Consider the following 21,544-nt stretch of genomic DNA (forward strand, 5'->3'; position numbering starts at 1 on the left):
AAAGCACAATATTCAATAATCTGAGAACAGCGTTCAGCCACAAAAGGAAGCCATACAGTTACCCGCCAAATTGTGCAGTCAACAAAACTCATAAATAGCATTATAAATCTTCACTTACCTTTGCTGATCTTCGTCGGAATGCACTCCCAGGACTCCCACAAGAAATGTTCGTTTTGTTCGGTAATGTCCATCATTTATGTCCAAATAGCTATTTTTGTTAGCTTGTTTGGTAAACAAATCCAAAGTCAGGAAGCGCGTTCACTAAAAGCAGACAGAATGTCAAAAAGTTCCATAACAGTCAGTAGAAACATGTCAAACGATGTATTGAATCAATCTTTAGGATGTTTTTAACATAAATCTTCAATAACGTTCCAACCGGAGAATTCCATTGACTTCAGATGTGTGATGGAACAGAGCTCCCTCTCATGTGAACGCGCATGGTTAGACCATGGTCAGCTCATGGTAGACCTGACTTATTCCTGTCTCCTTCGGCCCCACTTCACAGTAGAGGCATCAGACAAGGTTCTACAGACTGTTGACATCTAGTGGAAGCCGTAGGAATTGCAAACTGATCCATATCCCACTGTGTATTCGATAGGCGGTGAGTTGAAAATCGACCAACCTCAGATTTCCCACTTCCTGTTTGGATTTCTTCTCAGGTTTTTGCCTGCCATATGAGTTCTGTTATACTCACAGACATCATTCAAACAGTTTTAGAAACTTCAGAGTGTTTTCTATCCAATACTACTAATAATATGCATATATTAGCAACTGGGACTGAGGAGCAGGCAGTTTACTCTGGGCACCTCTGGGCATCTTTCATCCAAGCTACTCAATACTGCCCCTGCAGCCATAAGAAGTTAAGAACAAATTCTTATTTACAATGACGGCCTACCCCAGGCAAACCCGGACAACGCTGGGCCAATCGTGCGCCGCCCAATGGGACTCCCAATCACGGCCGGTTGTGAAACAGCCTGGAATCGAGCCAGGGTCTGTAGTGATGCCTCTGGCACTGAGATGCAGTGCCTTAGACCGCTGTGCCACTCGGGAGCCTGAAAGCCAAATTTTTATTACTATTCCACTAAAATAGCCTATATTTAATATTCTGTATGATTGATAGTATCCCTTGATCATGTGTACTTACTATATAATGTTAGAATATACTGTAGAATACTATGCTACACACTGTAATATCTATTGTGTAGTGCTTACTACAGAATTTTGTATTATACTCTAGAATAATATGCTCCACATCATGTAGTGCTTAAAGGGATACTTCGGGATTTTATCTACTTCCCCAGAGCCAGATGAACTCGTGGATACCATTTTTATGTCTCTGTGTTCAGTATGAAGGATGTTAGTTGTTTCGCGAGCCAATGTTAACTAGCATTAGCGCAATGACTGGAAGTTTGTTGGTATCTGCTAGCATAATAAAGGGCCTCATTGCCAAAATCTCAAAGTATCCCTTTAATATAGAATTTTGTAGTGCACTGTAGAATACACTACACACTGTAGTATCCCTCGATCATGTGTAGTACTTACTATAGAATTTTGTAGTGTACTGTAGAATACTACAATTTTATCTACAAAAAATATTACAGTGTTCATAAAAACACTATAGTAATACTACAGTATTTAATTTACATATACCCCCACCCATTCCCTTCCCCCATATCCCAATTGTTTGTGTGAAAAACACATGTTGCGTAAAGCTTACTTCTTCATTTTTACCATTTTTATTGTATCAGGAGAGTAACATACACAGACATTTCTGCTTTTGCCTTCTTCCGTGTACAGATTCAAAGCTTACAATCAGTAAGTCCAGGTGCACAGTCCAGGTGCTTCTAATCAGGGTAATTGATCTCTGTCAATCAGGGGTGGCCTCTCTACCTGTACACGTGTTACAAGGTTATATAGAATTATAGACTATGGGAGCGGGTACGAAGGGGGTAAAATCCGTTGCGAACCGTTCATGAAACAATTGCCTTAGGCGTCCGCTCACTTGGGTGCCACCCATGAGTGATAAACCTACATGCGAAGTATAGACCATATATTGTGTTCCCTACAGGTCATAGAAAAGAGCAGAAGCTCTGAACTAGACTCCAGTCCTATCTACCTTCAGGTTATAGAACATTTGCTATTTTAGTATTTGTCCAGTAGGGTTCCTCAAGGAGAAAACAGCCACTTCTATGTCAAAGATAATAAAACAAAAACACTATAGTAAATACTACATTAATGTCCGCAAAAACACTACAGTAAATACTACAGTAAAGTCTGCTAAAACACTACAGTGAATACTATAGTAAATACATATCAGGGGCACAACTTTAGTTTTAGAAGTGGGGGGGGCATAATTTATTTATTCATTTTTTATTTTATTTTTCAGTCAGATAAACACTCCAAACAGTCTACTTGACCGCTCGGATGCGTCCGCATGGTCCTAAAGCACATCGTTGCCTTGTTTTGTATCACATTCCAATGATAAAACTGGGGGGGACGAAAATACAATTTCAGAATGTGGGGGGGACAACTGGCAGCTTCATTAAATAAATAGTACCCGCAAAACACCAGTCAACGTCAACAGTGAACAGGCGACTCCGGGATGTTGGCCTTCTAGGCAGAGTTGCAAAGAAAAATCCATATCTCAGACTGGCCAATAAAAAGAAAAGATTAAGATGGGCAAAAGAACAAAGACACTGGACAGGGGAAGGCCAGCATCCCGGAGTCGCATCTTCACTGTTGACGTTGAGACTGGTGTTTTGCGGGTACTATTTAATGAAGCTGCCAGTTGAAGACTTGTGTAGCCTTCATTTCTCAGAACAAGAATAGACTGACGAGTTTTAGAAGAAAGTTCTTTGTTTCTGGCCATGTTGAGCATGTAATCAAACCCACAAATCCTGATGCTCCAGATACTCAACTAGTCTAAAGAAGGCCAGTTTTATTGCTTCTTTAATCGAGACAACAGTTTTCAGCTGTGCTAACATAATGGCAAAAGGGTTTTCTAATGATKAATTAGCCTTTTAAAATAACAAACTTGGATTAGCTAACACAACGTGCTATTGAAACGCAGGAGTGATGGTTGCTGATAATGGGCCTCAGTAGGCCTATGTAGATATTCCATAAAAAAATCTGCCGTTTCCAGCTACAATAGTCATTTACAACATTAACAATGTCTACACTGTATTTCTGATCAATTTGATGTTATTTTAATGGACAAGAAATATGCTTTTCTTTCAAAAACAAGGACATTTCTAAGTGACCCCAAACTTTTGAACGGTAGTGTACATCTCAGGACAAATATAAGCATGTCATAGATTGTAGTCTTAGCCTGCATCACTATGTTGTTTTACCTGACCTCTGAGCACACTCAATATTCCTATAATGAAATAGCATATACGTCTGTATCTAGATAAACAGGAAGGAGGTGAAACAGAGACTGGTTTCGGTACACCACTTTTCATTCCCTCTGTTTCAGGGTTAGTCAACCTGCACTGTGTCTAGTCAGAGAACAGACCTGCAAAAGACTTCCTCAAGTTGCATATGGTCTCGGCCTTGGCCACGTCTTCACTGGCTGTGCGAAAGAACGATGTTTCCTTCAGGCCAAAGGCATTGGTCAGGGACTGAGATTTACTGAACATTTTTTTTGTACTCTAATTGACTGTAGAGTATTATAGTTATTAGATACTGGCTATGATGTTTGGTTTAACCTTGTAATTATGTCAAAACTAGGTATTTTCAAAGTGTTGCTGCCAATGTGCTCTTACTTCACCAGTGGATGTGCCTGTGCCTTTTCCTCTACTGTTAGCTGTTCTAACACTGGAGGCTGGTTCTTCTCAGGACTGTGGCCTTCACTTGTGCCTGAGTCGGTGATTCATTTTGGGGTTGGGCCTGTGGCTCAGGCTAGGGTTGGACTGAGGCCTGTGGAGGAGCCTGGGACTTGGGTTGGACCTGAGGTGCTGAGTTGAGCTGTCTTGGTTGTGCTGGAGGTGGTAGTGGTTGTTGAGCATCCAGTCCTCCTGGTCTGGGCTTGGCCTGACTCGCTGACTGGGGATGGGGCTGCTGTGTGGTTGAGGTAGGCCTCTGGCTTGAGTCTTTAGCAGAAGCTTTAGGAGATGACTTTGGAGCAGGCCTGGGACTTTGTGATAGGGATCCTTGGGGTTCCAGACAGCCCCCTAATTTCTGTACCCTTTTCACATTTGTATGGGTAATTTTGTCCCTAAAACCATGTGACAATAACAATAAACAGTCTAAAATCAACACTGGTCAATGGAGGAGGTAAAAGTTGCAAAATAAAAAAACACAAAGCAGGGAGGATACGATATTACAATAATGCAGATATCTGTCATGCATTAGAAGCAATGCAATGTGGGGTGAACATGCTTCATGAGGGTATAGATGGAGGGGTTTTGACCAACCAATATGTTTGCTCATTTATTTGGTTTTCCAAACTTTAATAATATGATATGAAAAATACATACTTTGACTACCATTAGTAGGCCTTTCTTCACCTGTGTTTGTTGGTCTTCTTGCTCCACATATCTTTCTATAAACTGACATTTTAAAGGAGTCTCCCTTTCCACTATATATATACACTGTACATAGTGACACAATATAGGCTGATTTGCTCATTGATATAGGCCTAGTTTTTTTATACAACCATAACAAATACGGCAACACAGACTGAACATATATTGCAAAGGAAGCTTTATTGCCAGTGACAGGGGGAAAATATCAGTGTGGGGTATGTTTCTACAATGTCTTGTTATCTGTACTGGATCTTTTCAAACAGTTCAACACTAGTTCCAAMAGTGCACACTTAACAGGTAGTAGCAACCCTGGTCCCAAATAGCTGCAACCCAGCAGGTTTGAAAAACTGAACCAGCAAAGGATTTTCACCTGGGCAGGATGGCTGATTTTGAATTTCCCCCGACAATAACTCCTTTAATCAATCAGTTACACAACAAATATGTCACTATGCAACTATTAAGGACCTTGGTGCCGCCGCTCTATCTTGACTTTTGTAGATATGTCATGGCATTTTACTCCACAAATCAAAACACAAAACCATAAAGCCACAGGCAAGGCTTTTACAGGGTTACTCTCTGGGTTAGGCTATCTGCACAGACACAATGTTATTTCATACACCTAGGAAAAGAACTTGCACACTGAGCTTGCCAAACTTAGTTTGTTTGTACAATTCTGTTAGTTTACAAAGTGTTTTACAATGGGACACACATTTACAATTATCTTGATGTAGATGTATTCTTAGTTGTACGACCATTTCACCAAATAGGACACATGCATGGCTTCTAATAACTACTACTTAATGCAAGTGTTTTTCATTTACAACAGTGTTAGCTATGGGAAAATGTTTGTATCCCACTTGTGAATATAGCTCTGTGAATAGATTATGCTAGAAGATCTGGTACTAAAAATATAAAGAATATAAAGTTAAAAACATATATATTGCACTCTCCATTAACTCAGTATGAGTATGATAAGGCAAATATGTCAAAGAATCTTTAAATGGCAGTAACATAAGCATAACTCCACGCATATCATCACTGCAATACAGAGCAGCATCACCATCGTCATGGCAACGGCACTACGGTCATTGATATTAAGCATGGATGGTATGTGTATGGTGGTATCAGAAACCTTATACCTAGTAATTTAAATATATTATGTAAAACCTTGACTATTTTACTGAAGCACAATTTAGTTTTTCTACTTGATAACATAATTGAAAGTGACAAGACTAATTGGACTACTTCACTTCCTGAAATATCACAAATACATGCATCATAGGCCTAAGAGGAAATGGTTATTACTGTAATCTTATTAGATAATGGACACACGTCTAGAGTCATTCTGTTAACAAATCTTAATGAGAGCATTCTACTATCACAGTTACTCTCTAACTCTACCATAAGCTCTCCTCTCTCCTGATCCAACTGCAGCTGCCACAAACCAATCCCATATATTTACAGTGGGGGACTGTGATTATAAGTGCTGAGTGATAACAAAGTCTAATATTTATTATTTCTCTCAAAAAGCTAGAGTAGTCTATTGTAATTTTGTAAGTTATCTAATATGTTTGTCCTCATACACATGAAGACATCTATGGCTGTGTTCTGTGCATAGAGACAGTTTATAAAACTGTCAAAGAACTGTCTTGCTAGGAGTCGGTTGTATTTCAACATTCACTGTGCGAAGTATGGGTAGTCTATCTGCTAATAATGGACAAAGGAACAGCAACTACGTTTCATGTCTCGAACCTCCTTTTAATCAATGAAGGTCTACTTAGAAGTGATCTGGCTGTATATATTGGTGTGCTCATCAGCTTTCTTGGCACTAACACTTGGTTGTTTATGTAGAACTTATACAATATGTATTCCATATTATGACACATTCACAATGCATAAATCACAGGGACAGTAGTTTGGAACTATACCATTGATGTCACTAAAGAAACATCCTGATTGATCATCTGACATTTAAAACATACAGTTACCTTCCTTCGTATCATTCATGCAAACCAAAAAGAAATACCTATTATATTAGTATATGTATGAAAATAATCACCAATACAGTCATACGCACCCACATTTACATATTGACATATACACAAACGTCAAACTGCACGATAAACCAGTTTGACCATATCTAAAAGTACACACCAAAATTGAGAAATAAACAGGGGGGTTTAGAGGGAGGTCAAATTATGAATAATGACTGAATCAAACACGTGGCACACAGTAGCACTGGACTCAGTGTAGGCACAATCTGCTTATTACACCGTCAACAACAGCCCCAAAGAAAACCACGGCTACAGAGAAACAGAGGCGACCGTTACAAGCACACTAAATCAACAGGGAAACAAGTGGACAGTATATCTTGACACTGCATAGAGGAAAAACACAGTCCAGGCCAGCAGTACACTCTGGACCAAACTAACACCAGCCAGATCTCAGTCCGTCTACCGTCTCTCCACTCCCCAACCCCCTCCCCTCCTCTCTGCTTTGTGTTCAGCTAATGTACGTCATCGTCATTTCAATATTACATACACTTCCTCTCTGGCGGGCTAATTAGTTGGCCTGGACGGGTTTTGGCCCCACTGCAACGCCATTACAGTCGAGAATGTACTGCAGACAACCTTGAGGAGGGCGTGTAGCGCCAGTCTTGGGATCAACCACCAGGTCCTTCTGGCCACCACTCTGCAAACACATAAAACTAAGTGATACTCCCAGAGACACTACAGTTAAATGTCCTTATGACACAGTTCTGTTTTCATACTGCTTTAAAGAATGTACTTTTCAATCAAGAATATGGATCCAATGTTGGTTTTATACAAATCTGGCAATACACAAAGGCTATAAACAAATCTAGCTATACACTAGTTACTAAGACACAGTAATATGGACGTTATACACTGAACTCTAATACACGTGAAGGCTCTCAAACAGGATTTTCTAAAAGACTATCTGTGAGACTATGACTGATCATATTCCCATACAGTGTTGTATGTAGCCTACTTCACCATACCTGTGATGGCTGCATGGTGGTTGGTCTGTTAGAGGACCCAGCGGGTGTCCGTCCTACTGCCTGGTTCATCTTGGCTACCACCATGTCAGTGATGAGCTGCCTGTCCTCTGCCTGATGCTCTCCTACCAGTGACATGGACGACCCCACCACCTGACACACAGAAGATGGTAATATTACCAGAGGAAGAGAAAATGGACGTGGAGTAGGTTATGAAGGAAGGACAGTAGATTGTGTGTCACATTTGGTTAAAGTGAAGGTTTAACTGAATGGTTCGGAACTATGTTCTCAACAGTTGTGCCATCTGTGAAACATGTCTAGGCTGCTGTTCCCATAACAACCAGATAGCGACCTAACAAGGATATGGAATACATCAATACATTGGTTAACAAAGATGTTGAATATTTCAAAATATTTAATAAGCGAACTGCCTCAGTGTGTTGAGAGGAGCTGAATAATTAATCATAAAAATTCCTGCAATATTTCAGGCGCTGTGAAATATTTTACACTTACTAGGGAACACCTACCTCAGTGATGTAATCTTTCGCGTCCTTTCCATGAATGGCTTTGACAGCACAGATATCCAACCCTCCGAAGATCTCTGAGCAGGTGTCAACCCACAGCTTGTACCTGAACACAGGCCAAGGAGTACAGATCRGACACTAAGTGGTCTTACATAGTGTCACAGTCAAGGACAAGTGCGATGCTATTTAATAGAGATCATTTGCATGTAGGAGTGTAATTACTCAAATGGCTTTATCAATTTTGTATCATTCAGAGAGAACACACTACAGAGTGCTAACTTGTATCAATACAGACATTTACATTGTTTCATAATGAGCTACATGAATGATAATTGACTTTGGTAACGAGACAGGCCATTTTCTGACATTCTCTTGTCTTGTCCTTTTAGAAAGGAAGCATTGTCAGTGGTGCTGTACTGCTGTTAAGGACTCATACCTGTCAGTCATGGCCACTTGTTCCAACATGGCTGAGCCTGTGTTGCTCTTCCAGTTGCCAGAGATTGAGGTCCTCCTATAACATATGAGACATTATACAAATGGTATACATATTAAAGTCCCTGTTGATTGTTAATTCAAGGATTCACAAATTCAATAGTCTTGGATTCATTCGATTACACTTCTGGATTATTTGAAAAAAAGGCAGATCCTTGCTAAATGTGGAACATTTAAAGGTTTTCATATGTTTACATTTGCTTACAACAGAGGAATAATCATGAATACAAAATGGGGAATAGTACCTACATGTAAGCCTTGTAGTCATTGCCAATCTTCTGAATTCTGATGTCGTATTTGGAGTCGATGAGGGGCTCTGTGGTGGTGTAGGTCTGGGTGAGAGCCACCACACTGACTATGTCCTGGAACTTACTGTGGTTATCCACCTTCACCTGGACACAACACACACCACCTTCCACTAGCAGCCCCACAGTCTACAGAATAACAACATCAAGCCTTAATAACATTATTACCTTTCCTACTCCTGAGTGAGCGTGTCCAATTTTCACAACTACAGGAAACGTTGGCATGGTAACCTGAGTGATAAACCATCAAACATTATTGTTTTATGTCTGGTTTCATGATACAATGAAGAAAAAGAAGTCCACATTAATGGCTACATTTCAGAAGACATGATTACGTTCTTACCATCTCCTTGTAGTTGGGATAGAAGGTCTGTTCGATCAGAGGGAACTTCTCTGTACCAAGCTTCCTGTAGGTGCTTATTAGCTGTGCAAACTAGAGACAAACAGACATGCATTAGTGAAGTTATGCCACTGACTTAAGACACAAATAAACAAGTATCATGCATTGCACACAGCCAGCCTTCTGTCTGCCTACCGCCCAGGGCTTGTCACACAGGTTGTAGATGGARTCCAGGGAGTTGATACTGGGGATGCCCCCATACTGCAGACCAATGATCATGTTACGGAAGTCCTCATTCTGGGTCATACTGAAGGCGTGTTGGCGGATGAGGACAAAGTCAGGCTTGAATGACCTGTAAAACATAAATACACAGATGCTTCAGAGAGAAATTAAAACTGGGTTGACCTTCACATGTAAAGTGAACCATGGCACATTTTCCATGTGGCACATTTCCGAGTATTGAGTGTGTTGCRTATGAAAAATTGTCCAAGGGCACTGGTGAAGTGCCAATTATTTCAAATAATACTGTTTGGCTTGTGGGTGTGTTGTGTGTGGTGTGTGTGTGTGTGTGCGCACGCATCTGCACGTGTCTCACCTGGCCACCCTGGTACCGTTCCTCAGAACCTGCATGTCCACATTACAGGACCCGTTGGAGTGAGCTATGACGTTGATCTCACTGAACTCAGCCTGCATGGTAGAAAAACATACAGATCTATCTGATTAACTGAATGTATATCAATAGTCATGAATACGGCACAGATCAGAGGAGGCTGGTGGGTGGAGCTATATATGTATTGGCTGGAATGGAATAAAAGTTTCTATGTAGACAACTCTATCTGAGACAGGTGCCAAAAGTAAATCGATGCAGTTTGCCAAATGAGGCTTACCTGTTCGACTTTGATGTCATAATCTCTGTGAACTTTCTTCCCTCTGAAGAGTTTGGCCCTAAGCAACAGGGAAGATAATTGATGAACCTTTAGAGGACATGATGAGATAATAGCAGAAGGATCTATCAGTGTTGAGTCCTTGTGATCACGTTTCTCTGTGAACGCCTTCCATCAATTTACAATCACAAATATTGAATAAGAGACTTCATTGACTTTAAAATGCATCAATATGGATTTTATGGAGCAAAGACTTTAAATACACACCACACCATTACCCAAACATTCTGTCTTGTGACATATTCCCCTCAGATAAATATGTCATGGAGAATTGTTAAAGTGATAAAGTCATGGTAGTGACATATCCACTACTTATCATTTTATGTTTTGATTTGTTTTTGTCCTTTATATGAAATGTAAGTAGTCCCCCGTGTTGCAGCGTTTGCTTCCATCTAGTGGATCGTTACTGAATGGTGCATTGTAGTCAAAAGCCCTCGGAACGAGATACATTTTACAATTCCATAAAATGGATGAAATGATCTGGTTCAATAGCTATGGTCTTTGTCCAAGAAAAAAGTGTTTGTTTGGTGGATTTTAGTCTGGTGGATCTTAGTCTACTGAGCGCATCCAGTGTTAATATCAGCTTAGCATCGAGCTATGTCTATACAGAGGTACTGGCACTCATTCCCTGCAGACAGGCAGGCTGGCCATTATTGAACCCACACACAGTGCATTTATTGAATTGAACCACAGACAAACACAGGAGACCTTCGCCATGCTCTTAAAGTGATGAGCGAGGGGAAGGGAGGTTAATCAATGGAGACAAACTTAGTGACCTGAAACAAACTAAGTGTCAGGGGACTGTTGAAAGCATTGCCTCTCCTCTCCTCAGTGTTGCCATGGTGTTGCTCTTAGCCAATGAATTATGTCAAGCTTTTCAGTGGCCAAAACTTCAACTGGAACCGTGCTGTAGAGAAGTGTACAGATTTCAATGGGATATTCCTCCACTAAATATTACAAAATAGCTGTTCTCTATGGAGGTCTAAAAACCTAAACAGTCCTATGACAAACCTTCTCTAAAATGTTGCTGTTTAGTTCAATGGCCAAAGTAATCAAAATGTGCTYCAATTAGGCCTACAGTAGAGCCATACAAGGTTTCAATGACCAGCATATTTTCCACTTTCTATTGAAATGACACATAGCAGTGTGCAGCGAAGTCTACTAGCAGAAGAAAAATACAATGGGAAAAATGATTTGATATATCTTCTACTTGTTTGTTTCACGTCAGTACCGTATGTCAAACACACCCTAGTGAGGACTGGCTGAATAATTTATTGCTGATCTAATTTGAGTCTGGGATTTATCTGTGGCTGTGGAGGAAAACAATCATCTGAATATGAGTCACAGCAGCAGAGACACAGGAAATGAAAAGCCTGTAGATTATCTGTGTTATGATACATGGATATATGTGGGGCAGCCAAAGACATGACTCAGAGACAGAACCACAATGCCTGAAATTTTAGATAGGTCAGTGTTGGTGTAAAGAATGGGTATCACGACTGTCTCCCTGATTCAGTTCCAACTTGTGGAGGATGTACTGAATGTATGTGTAGAGCGGAGGTGGTTCAGAATCACACTCACGTGATGAGTAACCTTCGCTGACTCCTGAATACCTGCATTCGTTTCCCTAGCTAATGCTTTGGATTTAGCACAGCAAGTTAACACAGTTTTATTGTGACCAGGAGGCCCAGGTTCAAACCGCAGTTGGTTACTTTACATAGGCCTATGCATTGACGCAGAGATTATTAAACCTACAATCAACTGATTGATCTTTGCTTTTTTGCTCTGCACCCTGACCACTGCACATGCGAATAACACCTTCCTGCATTGAATGAAGCACATGCCACTTGTGTCGGACCATAATGTGTCTATTAAGGAACATATCATATGAAGAAGCGTTTGTGAGGGAAAAAAACAATGGTGCATACCAATGTCCTGTAATAGCTCTAATACTCAAATGATCTATGCCCAAGTCCAAGACGGGACAGAAAAGACAGAGTGAGTGAGTCGGTGGGGAGTAGCAGCTACTAAGCTAACATATGGAATTATTTTAAGATGGTCATACCATGGATCATTTAGCTATTATATTTACAATTTTAGGACCTCTGTAGTTAATTAAAAAATAAATATTGATTTGATTAAATATTGAATGTGGCCTTTACTACTAAGGCTCATAGAAACACATTGAATAACACATTCAGAAATGGCAAAATAGACAGTCAAAAAATAAATCATAAGGAATACGGTTTTGAAGTCTCTTTCCTATATCTAGGAGATACAGTATAGGAAAGCTCAGGATATGTTATCTTTTTTGGACACATATTTAACCCCTTTTTTTTGTTGGTACAAAACTACACACATCGGTGATACCGGCTTCAGATGGGTCTTGTTGAGCTTGTGGGGGTCGTAGAGCAAAACGGAGAAGCACCATCGCGTTCGTGAAAGTATCATCTTTTGATTGAGTGGTCATATGAGTTCGAACACTACAGATGTTTTCGTGAAAAGACCAATTTTCAGGATGTCTCCTGGTCTTACAAACAGCGCTGTAGCTCTGCCACTTTCCACCCCAAATGCGGAAGGCCGACATAGGGGCATACGGTGGATTGAGACGCAGCCCATGCAAAAAAACATATCTCTGTCTTAAATTAACAGATTTTTAATGGGGATTTTTTTGTTATGTTAATTAGATCGACTTTTAAGGATTATGAGTGTGAGAGAGCGAGAGAGAGAGAGGGCTGGGCAGGACGACAGAGCGGCTGGGACTAACTGCCTTTGTTGATTAGTTGATTTAGATTAATATGTCAAACAAAGGCAAACTTAATTATGATAATTTTGCAAAGCAAATCTGACTAACAGGCCTATTTTGTCTTCATTTTCCTAGTCAGTATGTGACATCCACTTTACGACACTGAGTGAATGAGTAATGGCTATCGCTGTCTCTCTACTGTAAGAGGCAAGAGCAAACCTCTGATAAGTGAGACAGTTCCATCTGTCCTTGTCCACCTTTTGATGTATAGCACAGCATTCCTATCACAAGACAGACCCAATCCTAACCGTAACCATCTGATCCTTAATCAAAGGTTAGGGGAAATTTCTATTCCTGATTCCCACTCTAATTAAGCAATAAGGTCTGAGTGGGTGTGGTATATGGACAATATACCACGGCTAAGGGCTGATCTTATGTACGATCCAACGCGGGGTGCCTAGATACAGCACTTAGCCGTGGTATATTGACCATATACTTTAAACCCCTGAGTTGCCATATTGCTATTACAAACTGGTTACCAACGTAATTAGACCAGTAAAAATATGTTTTTTATCATACCCATGGTAAACGATCTGATATATCCCGGCTTTCAGCATTCAGGGCTCGAACCACCCAGTTTATAATCTCCGATATATCGGTGTTTATTTCTGACTTCAGGAATTTACTTTTATTCTACGTTATCTCCAAACCTCTGAAACAGAGAAGCTCAAGCAGTAGTCCAACTCATCTCACCATGCTAGTATATCAATAAGATCTGAAGAGGCGTCTTCACTATGCCATATTTGTGATACTTCCAGTATAATGGTAACGGTGATCTCGCCTACATGCTTCATTCCTACAACGCACAAAGTCAATACAGAACCACTAGAGAGTATGCAATCTTAAAGCTATTTGAAAGTCTGTCAGTCGAGGGGAAATTGCCATGCCACTTCCAACAGGTAGCAGGCAAAGAGCAGCTAGGGAATAGAAGTGCTGCTTTGTTTGATGTTTCCTTCTGAGGCAGGATGATATTGCACTGAGCAGCCATTCTGTGAGTGAGTGCTGTCCCATTTCTGTCAGGGTTTCACAAAGGAAGACTGTTCCCTAGATAACACTTTAATAACAGATAATGCGTTGTCTTAGGCCCTTGGCTGTAGTGCATCTTAAGACAGATCAACTCCAGCTCGACAACCTCTGACACCACGGTACTGCCTTCATACACAGTCGTTCACGGAGTCATGCTAAATGTATAGAAGCCAGATGCAGATATACATATTTGGACAAGGGAATTGTACACTTCATGGCGTACATGGAAAGAGGAGTTAATGTAAATGTAAAGCTAGCATAAGAGGCATTTGAAGGCAGCAGTGTCAGACGGTCGATCTGATATACAGGCCTGGGGTCAGTCCTAGAGCCATGATCTCTCCTACAAGGACAGCATGATATATGTGGTACACAGTGGGAGAGTGTCATTATGCAAAAAAAATGCCCTTTCATATGACTACAGAAGCCATGATGTTTTCACAAAAAGCTAGAATATCACAGTTGCTACGCCATAGAAAGACAAATGTCATTTTCACAGAGAACCTGACACTGTGAATTATTTTACCCATTCTTAGAGCAATTACTTCTAAATCCATTTTCATTAGATTAGCTAAATATATAATCACACTAATGGAGGGATGATTTGGCACAATCACTGTCATTGAGGCAAGCTTTGGTCATTATACTAGTGTGCTATTCTCCAGTTTATCACATTTTCAGAACATTCTGTTTTCATCTCTGTTTGGTTTCTAGCAAGTTAATTTGTCTAGCTCTCCATAGCAACAACTAATCAACAGTCTTATTAAGATAGTTGAGTAGGAGAGAAGGGGAGGAAAGGTTTCTTAAATCCCTGAAGTGATAATGCCAAGAAACAAGGACTGTCAGCAACAACATTCATAACTATAATAATAAGGACATAAACTGTGAAAGATGTTAGCGCATTGCTACCATGCAATAATCAGCAGCAGGTTTGTGTTTAGGCCTGAAACCAGTGGTCATAGCCTAGTTTAGCCTTCTGTTGTGTGAGTATGAAGTATTCCTGTCAGATTCCATTTCAGTCTCTGTCCTAAGGTTACTATACTGCAGCTTGTCAGCCTCTGTCTTTATCTCTTGCACAGGGCACAACATTTCTGACCCAGAAACCGCCCATCCCACACTGAAACACAACCCTCAAACCCCCTTTATCCAAGAGTTCAGAGCTGATATCACATGAGGTTGGCCTACAGACTAAAAATGATCAGATCTGAAAATGGAGGAGATGCAGTAGACACTAAAGTTGTAATATATTGTCTGAAGTAGATATCTGATAATTTTATGGGTTAAATACTGTTCTTGTTCAAACAGAATATCCTGTATTCCAGAATTCTAGACTCAAAGACAATTAAGTGATTACGTATTCATCACATCCATATCTGTAATTGGGCCTATGCTCTTCATGGTGACATCAGTAAACTTAATTAACAATGAATCACCACCAGACATGCTAATACAGATATTTTATTGGGAGCTGAAAGACAAGCTAATGTCGACACCAAAGTAAAAACCTACAGTCATAAACAGCTCATCCTTATGAAATACAACCGCAAGCTAAAAGGCCAAAGAGTAACGAGAAATTACACAATCAATGGGGCAATCAGACAGTGGCAAACGTCCCCTAGCTAGCTCTCCTATTGTTTAACACATTGCTGTTGTCACCAATCCCAAAGAGTATAAAAGTTGAGAGGGCCTCAGAACGGACTCACTGTTATTGTAGACACATGAAATGTAGACGTGATGCTGAGCCTGAGGCAGGCATTGGGAGCTAGTGGCAGGTCTCTCTAGTGGCTAAGTGGTGGAAACATGAAACAGGGAAACAGCTAACGATGCCAGGAGAGGCTTCAAATCAAATCAAAATCAATCAAATCAAATTGTATTATTCATCACACGCTTAATAAATAACAAGTGTAGACTAACAATGAAATGCTTCGCTGGAGAGATCCTTCAGCTGATGGCTCTACAGATGATTTGTGAAAGGTAACGTCATTTACTCAGATGTCTTCAATGTTTTCATAACTGTTGACTTTTTGATKAATTCCAGGCTTTTGATGTCAAATCAAATGCTATTTGTCACATGCGGRGAATACAACAGATGTAGACCTTACAGGGAAATGCTTACTTACAAGCTCTTTCCCAACGATGCAGTGTTCAAAGTAATTGAGTAAAGACACAAGATAAATAAAAACATGCAAGAATGGTGCTATATACAGGGAGTACCAATACCATACCAATGTGTCAGGGTATGAGGTATTTGAGGTAGGTACTGTATATGAATGCAGGGGTAAAGTGACTAGGCATCAGGATAGATAATAATAATAATAATAATAATAGTAAAAAAACAAATTAGCAGCAGTGTATATGATGAGTGAATGTGTGAAAGTGTGTGTGTGTGTGTGTCATCTGTATGCGTGTGTATATGTGTGTGGGTTATGTGTGTGTGTATGTAAGTGTATGTGTGTATGTTAGTGTAAGTATGTGTGAGTGTGTGGATAGTCCTGTGAGTGTGCATAGAGTCAGTGCAAAATGGAGTCAGTGCAGATAGTCCGGTCATGATTCGCTTTACTCTATGTGGTATTAGACAGAAAACAATCGAGGTACATTTAATGATTATAGATGCATTCCCATATCCCATAAGAATACAATGATTACATTTCTTCTCAGGMTGTTGACTGTCTGCTGTTATGTGGAGCCAAAAGACATGGCATCATTTAAAAATGACATGAGTATGATCTTATTAGGATTTATCTGGGTTTCTATTACCTTAATGGGCTACCTCAGCCGTGATACAATGTGACGTGTATTCAAATATCTAGCATTACTTAGGCTATAGGCTATATCCGCAGTGCAAGCATAGTGGTCATTATTGTTAAAAGGAGCTTGCAATGATTCAACATACACATCAATATCATAAATGCATCTGCAGTATGCCATATGCCAATAAACGGAATCTGTCCACTCTGCCTTTGTTATTGTGATAGCAGCCATTTTGCATGGTGAGATGAATCATGCATACACACAGGACTCCTGGAATAGCCACTCTCCAGAAAGCAACATGTCATCCAAATGCAGATGTGTCCCTCAGGCTACAGTTTCCATCTGCATATAGACCACTATATATAGACCACTGTATATAGCCTACTGCACATAGCCTACTGTATATAGACCACTGTATATAGCTACACATGTCTGAGGAAAATCAGCTGATGCTAAGGAACCATGTTCAAGCAAATATATCTAGTTAATTTGAATTCACAAGACAAAACACATAGCAAGAATCACAAAATCTAAAAACATCGATCTTCATGCTACCTTCTTCAGGACTCTGCTATGTGATAATGTAGGCCTACTATCTACGATATATCTCGCAATTACCTCTTCAAAGCAGGATATGCGATATGAAGAAGGATGTCTGGCGTGGGATGCTGTGCAGACAGTTATGTAAGTCTGTCACTGAAAGGTTCTGTAGAATTCCTTACTGCATAAATCCGCCTTGCCAACATATAGTATATAATAAGCAAACCCTCTCACTCACAACACTGCAGTTGCTATACATTTTACAGAACATTGGAAAAAGAGGCTTGATTTAAAGTAGCTCTTAGGAGAGGCAATAGCTACCTGTCAGTGCTGCTGTGCAATCCCTTTAAAGGCCCAGTGCAGAATTCAGTTTTCCTGTGTTTAGTATCATATTGTACAACAGCTGATGAAACATACTTCTAAATCAGCAGGGTTTGCATGGGTGGAGTTTTGGCCTGACTGGTGACATCACCAGGCAGTATAAGTTTATATAGACCAATAACAAAGAGAGTTCCAAACCTCTCTGCCAATAACAGCTAGTTTTCTGATTACATATCACTCCCACTCCTTACTCAGACCACTCCCAGACCATCCTAGCAAAATTCTCGCTTGAGAAACAGTTATTTTTGCTAAGAAGCAATTTCTGTTTCTTTTTGACCATTTTAATGCAAAACTATTACAGTAAGGTACTTAATTGTTGTCCAGAAATGATTTGATATTGACACAAAAAAACACCTGCATTAGATCTTTAATATATGCCATCCGCTCTTTGGATTCATGTCATGATCTGCCTTCTCTTCTGCCTGCCTCTTCAACACACAGCATTAAAGAGAGGTGTCCGTCTGAACTAGCATTGTAWCGCAGAGCACACACATAACATCCCTTTTAGCTCCATTTCTATTGCTACTACTAGCCTATGTATCACCTATTCCTACAATGATGCCATGTGTTGTCTTTGCATGATTGGCCAAAGATAAARTCTGTGGATTGACTCTCTGTAATTGTGGACAGATGGTCATGTGACCAGGGATCCTATCATTGAGCGGGAAGGGAAAGGAAACCTCACTGATGACTGGAAAGCACTGCAGTATTTACTCAATAGAGAAAACACACATGCATTTTCCCATGCTCTCACTGGCTGTTGAATATTCATGAAATTGCCTTTCTCAACAATGATGCAAAGCCGTGTTAGAGTACATTGGGTTGATCAGACTAATCAATTAAATGGGTTTAAGTCTGGCGCATGCTCACAGGTGGTTGCAAGAAACTGACCTAATATTAAAAATAGCAGCAGAAMTCACATGGGTTTCTTGGAATACCAAGTCAAACATCCTCAAAATATATAGAATTTTCCTCCTGCTGCAAGGCCAATCTGTCATTTTGAAATTTGAATCTTGTCAAAAAGGGCATAAACCCCTGAATGCCTGTCAATTACTGCAGGAAACCACCGTATTTGGGTGAGGCACGCCATAAAAAGACTCCCTGATGCTGTAATGTCATTAACATGGCGAGTCAGTGGACTTTGTTTCCTCGTTTCCTCCTGAGTAGCTGCATCTGTGTTTTGTCATTAGAGCGACCTGCACTGGCATCAGACCATCCACAGCAGTAACCTGTTCAAATCTTATAAGCAGAGTTGGATGCCATACTTGTTGGCTGACAGGTTGTTTTAACCTTTTCTTTACCACAAGCCAGGTCCATCTGAGAGCTCCTCTTTTCAAGAAGGAACCTGAGCAGAATATCAGTTTCACAACAGTGATCTGGCCAAGAGCCGCTCCGATGTTACAGAACACAAACAACACATACATCAACACAATAATTCACATAATTACATTACACCATTTTACAGCAAGACACAGCATGTTGCCTCACCATTCCTGTTGTGGTTCGTCGATGACCAGGAGGATCTTAAACTTCTTGGGCGTCGTGACCGTGGTCTGCTCCACCAGTCCTGCCGAGGCCGCAGTCTGCTTGACTACGTTGGTGATGGAGCTGAAGAAGCCTGCCCCACTGGACTGGGACAGCTGGGGTTTCCTCTCTGGGGCAGGGGAGGGGGTAGGGGAGGTGGCGGGCGGCGTGGTCCCAGCCGTGGCTGGGCCTGCTGTAGCTGGGGGAGGAGGCTGAGCAGGGTCAGGCCTCTGGAGGTCCGTCATGTAGCCATTGGGCAGGTTYGAGATGAAGGTGCTGTCAGAGAGGCGCCGGCGCAGGTAGTTCATGGCTGAAGAAGATGGAGGYCTGTTAGAGCAGACAGAACAGACGAATCAATGAGGGCTGGATGTGAAGAGTCCTTAGGAGAATGGTAGAGGCCAAATGATGTCACCTGAGGGACCGATTAATTTGCAGAAGGCGCCACTTCCCAGGGTGCAGCTGGTTGAAGGCTCAGCTCTTCTCCATGCAAACTCCCAGTGAATGTAATGTTTCCTCCCAGCTCAGCCGTGCATCCTCAGAGCTCCCCTCACTGTGGCCGTGACGCTATTCTCCCCCTCAGCCAATCGCATGCCTCTCTGCTAGCCTGAACGTCTGCAAGAAATGCTCACTCTCTCCCTCCCTCTTCTCTCCTCCTCTCCTCCCTACTCCCACTCATTCGTATTGTGTCGTGTCTGCCTCCTCTACCCCTCCCCCATTCTGTACTGCCTCACAGGCATCACGTCTTTTCATACCACTGCAAAAAAAAGGGGGGGGAAGAGAGGTTTCTAATGGAAATGCACGAGGTAGTAATATAGAGGAAACCTCCAACACAGCCTGACCCTCTCTCTTCTTATGTTATCTCTGTGTCCGCAGTTGCCTGTGCCTAATACAGCTATGAGGATGGAGAGAGAAAATGGCTGTTTGGTCTGCTGTCAGTGTGGCTTGCAGAAGGAGAGGCAGGCAAGTGGCAGCAACAGTCCTCTGGGACACCAGCGCATGCTGTAGTGTTAACCCCCTCCTTCATGTTGCCATGTGATGGATTCCTCCCCATCCCCGTTAAGCAGCTAATTTAGCTGAGGAAAGATCCCATGCAGCCATTCTGAATCATCCATGTGGATTTSCCACTAGAGGTGTTTTAAACACAGTATTTTTGGAAATATTTACCTATCTTTACTATTGCACATGACTAGCATGGTTTTTAATGTGGGTGTGTAGAGGTCTGCAGAATGTATGATTGCAGAGCTTTGCTCTTGCTGCCATTAGATTAATTCGCATAATACCATGCTCTCTAATTCTTTTTTTTTCAGATAGGCTAATGATCATCAGTCTTTTCTATGGCTTTGATGGTGTAAAAGAATATGAATTAGTATAGTCAAATAGTATACAATATACTGCAGCACTGTTTAATATTTGGGGGAGTATTTTTAATAGTATTTGACAAAAGTTTATAAAAAATACAAATGGTTCGCATACACAAATTAAAAAGACTTAGATTCCAATAAAAAATGTGTATGGTATTGCTGTATTAGCTGTTAACCCATTTTAGCAATTGTACGTATTGTGGTGTCAATATTTAGAAAATGCATTACTCTTGGAATTGATCAACGAATTCACTAGAAAATATAGACCTAAGACATTAAATGCAAAACCTTAACATGGGTTAAATGCTGTATGTCACTGCGTCTACTGCCAATTTGTATGTAGGCTTCTTGTTCACTTGAGATATCATAATGAATTCCCTGCTCTGTCTTGAGTGTTTGATAACGTCCTTAAAAGCCATTGTCAGACAAATGATGTACTGTGAAATACGAAGGAAAATACTAGAATAATGATGACGCTGTACTGTATTTTATGTCACTATTATAGTAGGGCATGAATCATGTTCTCACACATAACACATTGGCCTCAGAGGTGCTCTTTCCCTCAGGCAATGTCATTAAATGTCATGCTGCTCCTCCACAGCTCTAAGCTATACGCTGCACCAAGTGTAGAATGCATTGTAACAAGTGGCAGAAAATGTATCTCCATGGAAACTGGCATTAGAAATCTGCTATTCTCTCAGGTAGGGTGATAATTGTAGAGATTGTGGTCAGACCTAATTTATCCAGAAAGGAAGGACACAAGTCTTAATGAGTAGGAGGACCACATTGGTTGATGTGAGGGTAGAGACTTCTGCAAACAACACTAGTAAATGATTATGATCATCCCAGCCCAATGAACACATAACCTACAAACACATTATATAATATATTGTAGCAAATTCAGGGGGTAGCCCCGACCGGGACTCGAACCCGCGTCCAGCAACTGTCAAGCCAAAACCTTAACAGTTATGCCAAGAGGTTACGAACCTCTTGACAAAGTCGTTACATTAC

At 40.8% G+C, this 21,544-nt stretch overlaps 1 protein-coding gene across 1 annotated transcript; it reads right to left on the reverse strand.

The window, feature by feature from the left end:
* Positions 1-4,687: 4,687 nt before the first annotated feature.
* LOC111976967 (synapsin-2) lies at positions 4,688-19,833 on the reverse strand. The gene is made up of 11 exons (XM_024006173.3): positions 19,137-19,833; positions 10,091-10,148; positions 9,799-9,890; positions 9,399-9,555; positions 9,207-9,296; positions 9,032-9,094; positions 8,808-8,950; positions 8,503-8,577; positions 8,070-8,172; positions 7,546-7,695; positions 4,688-7,217 (listed from the first exon to the last, which is right to left on the reverse strand). The coding sequence occupies exons 1-11, from the start codon at positions 19,478-19,480 to the stop codon at positions 7,089-7,091; spliced, it is 1,404 nt and encodes a 467-aa protein (XP_023861941.1). The 5' UTR covers positions 19,481-19,833; the 3' UTR covers positions 4,688-7,088.
* Between the last annotated feature and the right edge of the window lie 1,711 nt (positions 19,834-21,544).

The sequence above is a fragment of the Salvelinus sp. IW2-2015 genome, linkage group LG17, assembly GCF_002910315.2.
Source record: "Salvelinus sp. IW2-2015 linkage group LG17, ASM291031v2, whole genome shotgun sequence".
NCBI lineage: Eukaryota > Metazoa > Chordata > Actinopteri > Salmoniformes > Salmonidae > Salvelinus > Salvelinus sp. IW2-2015.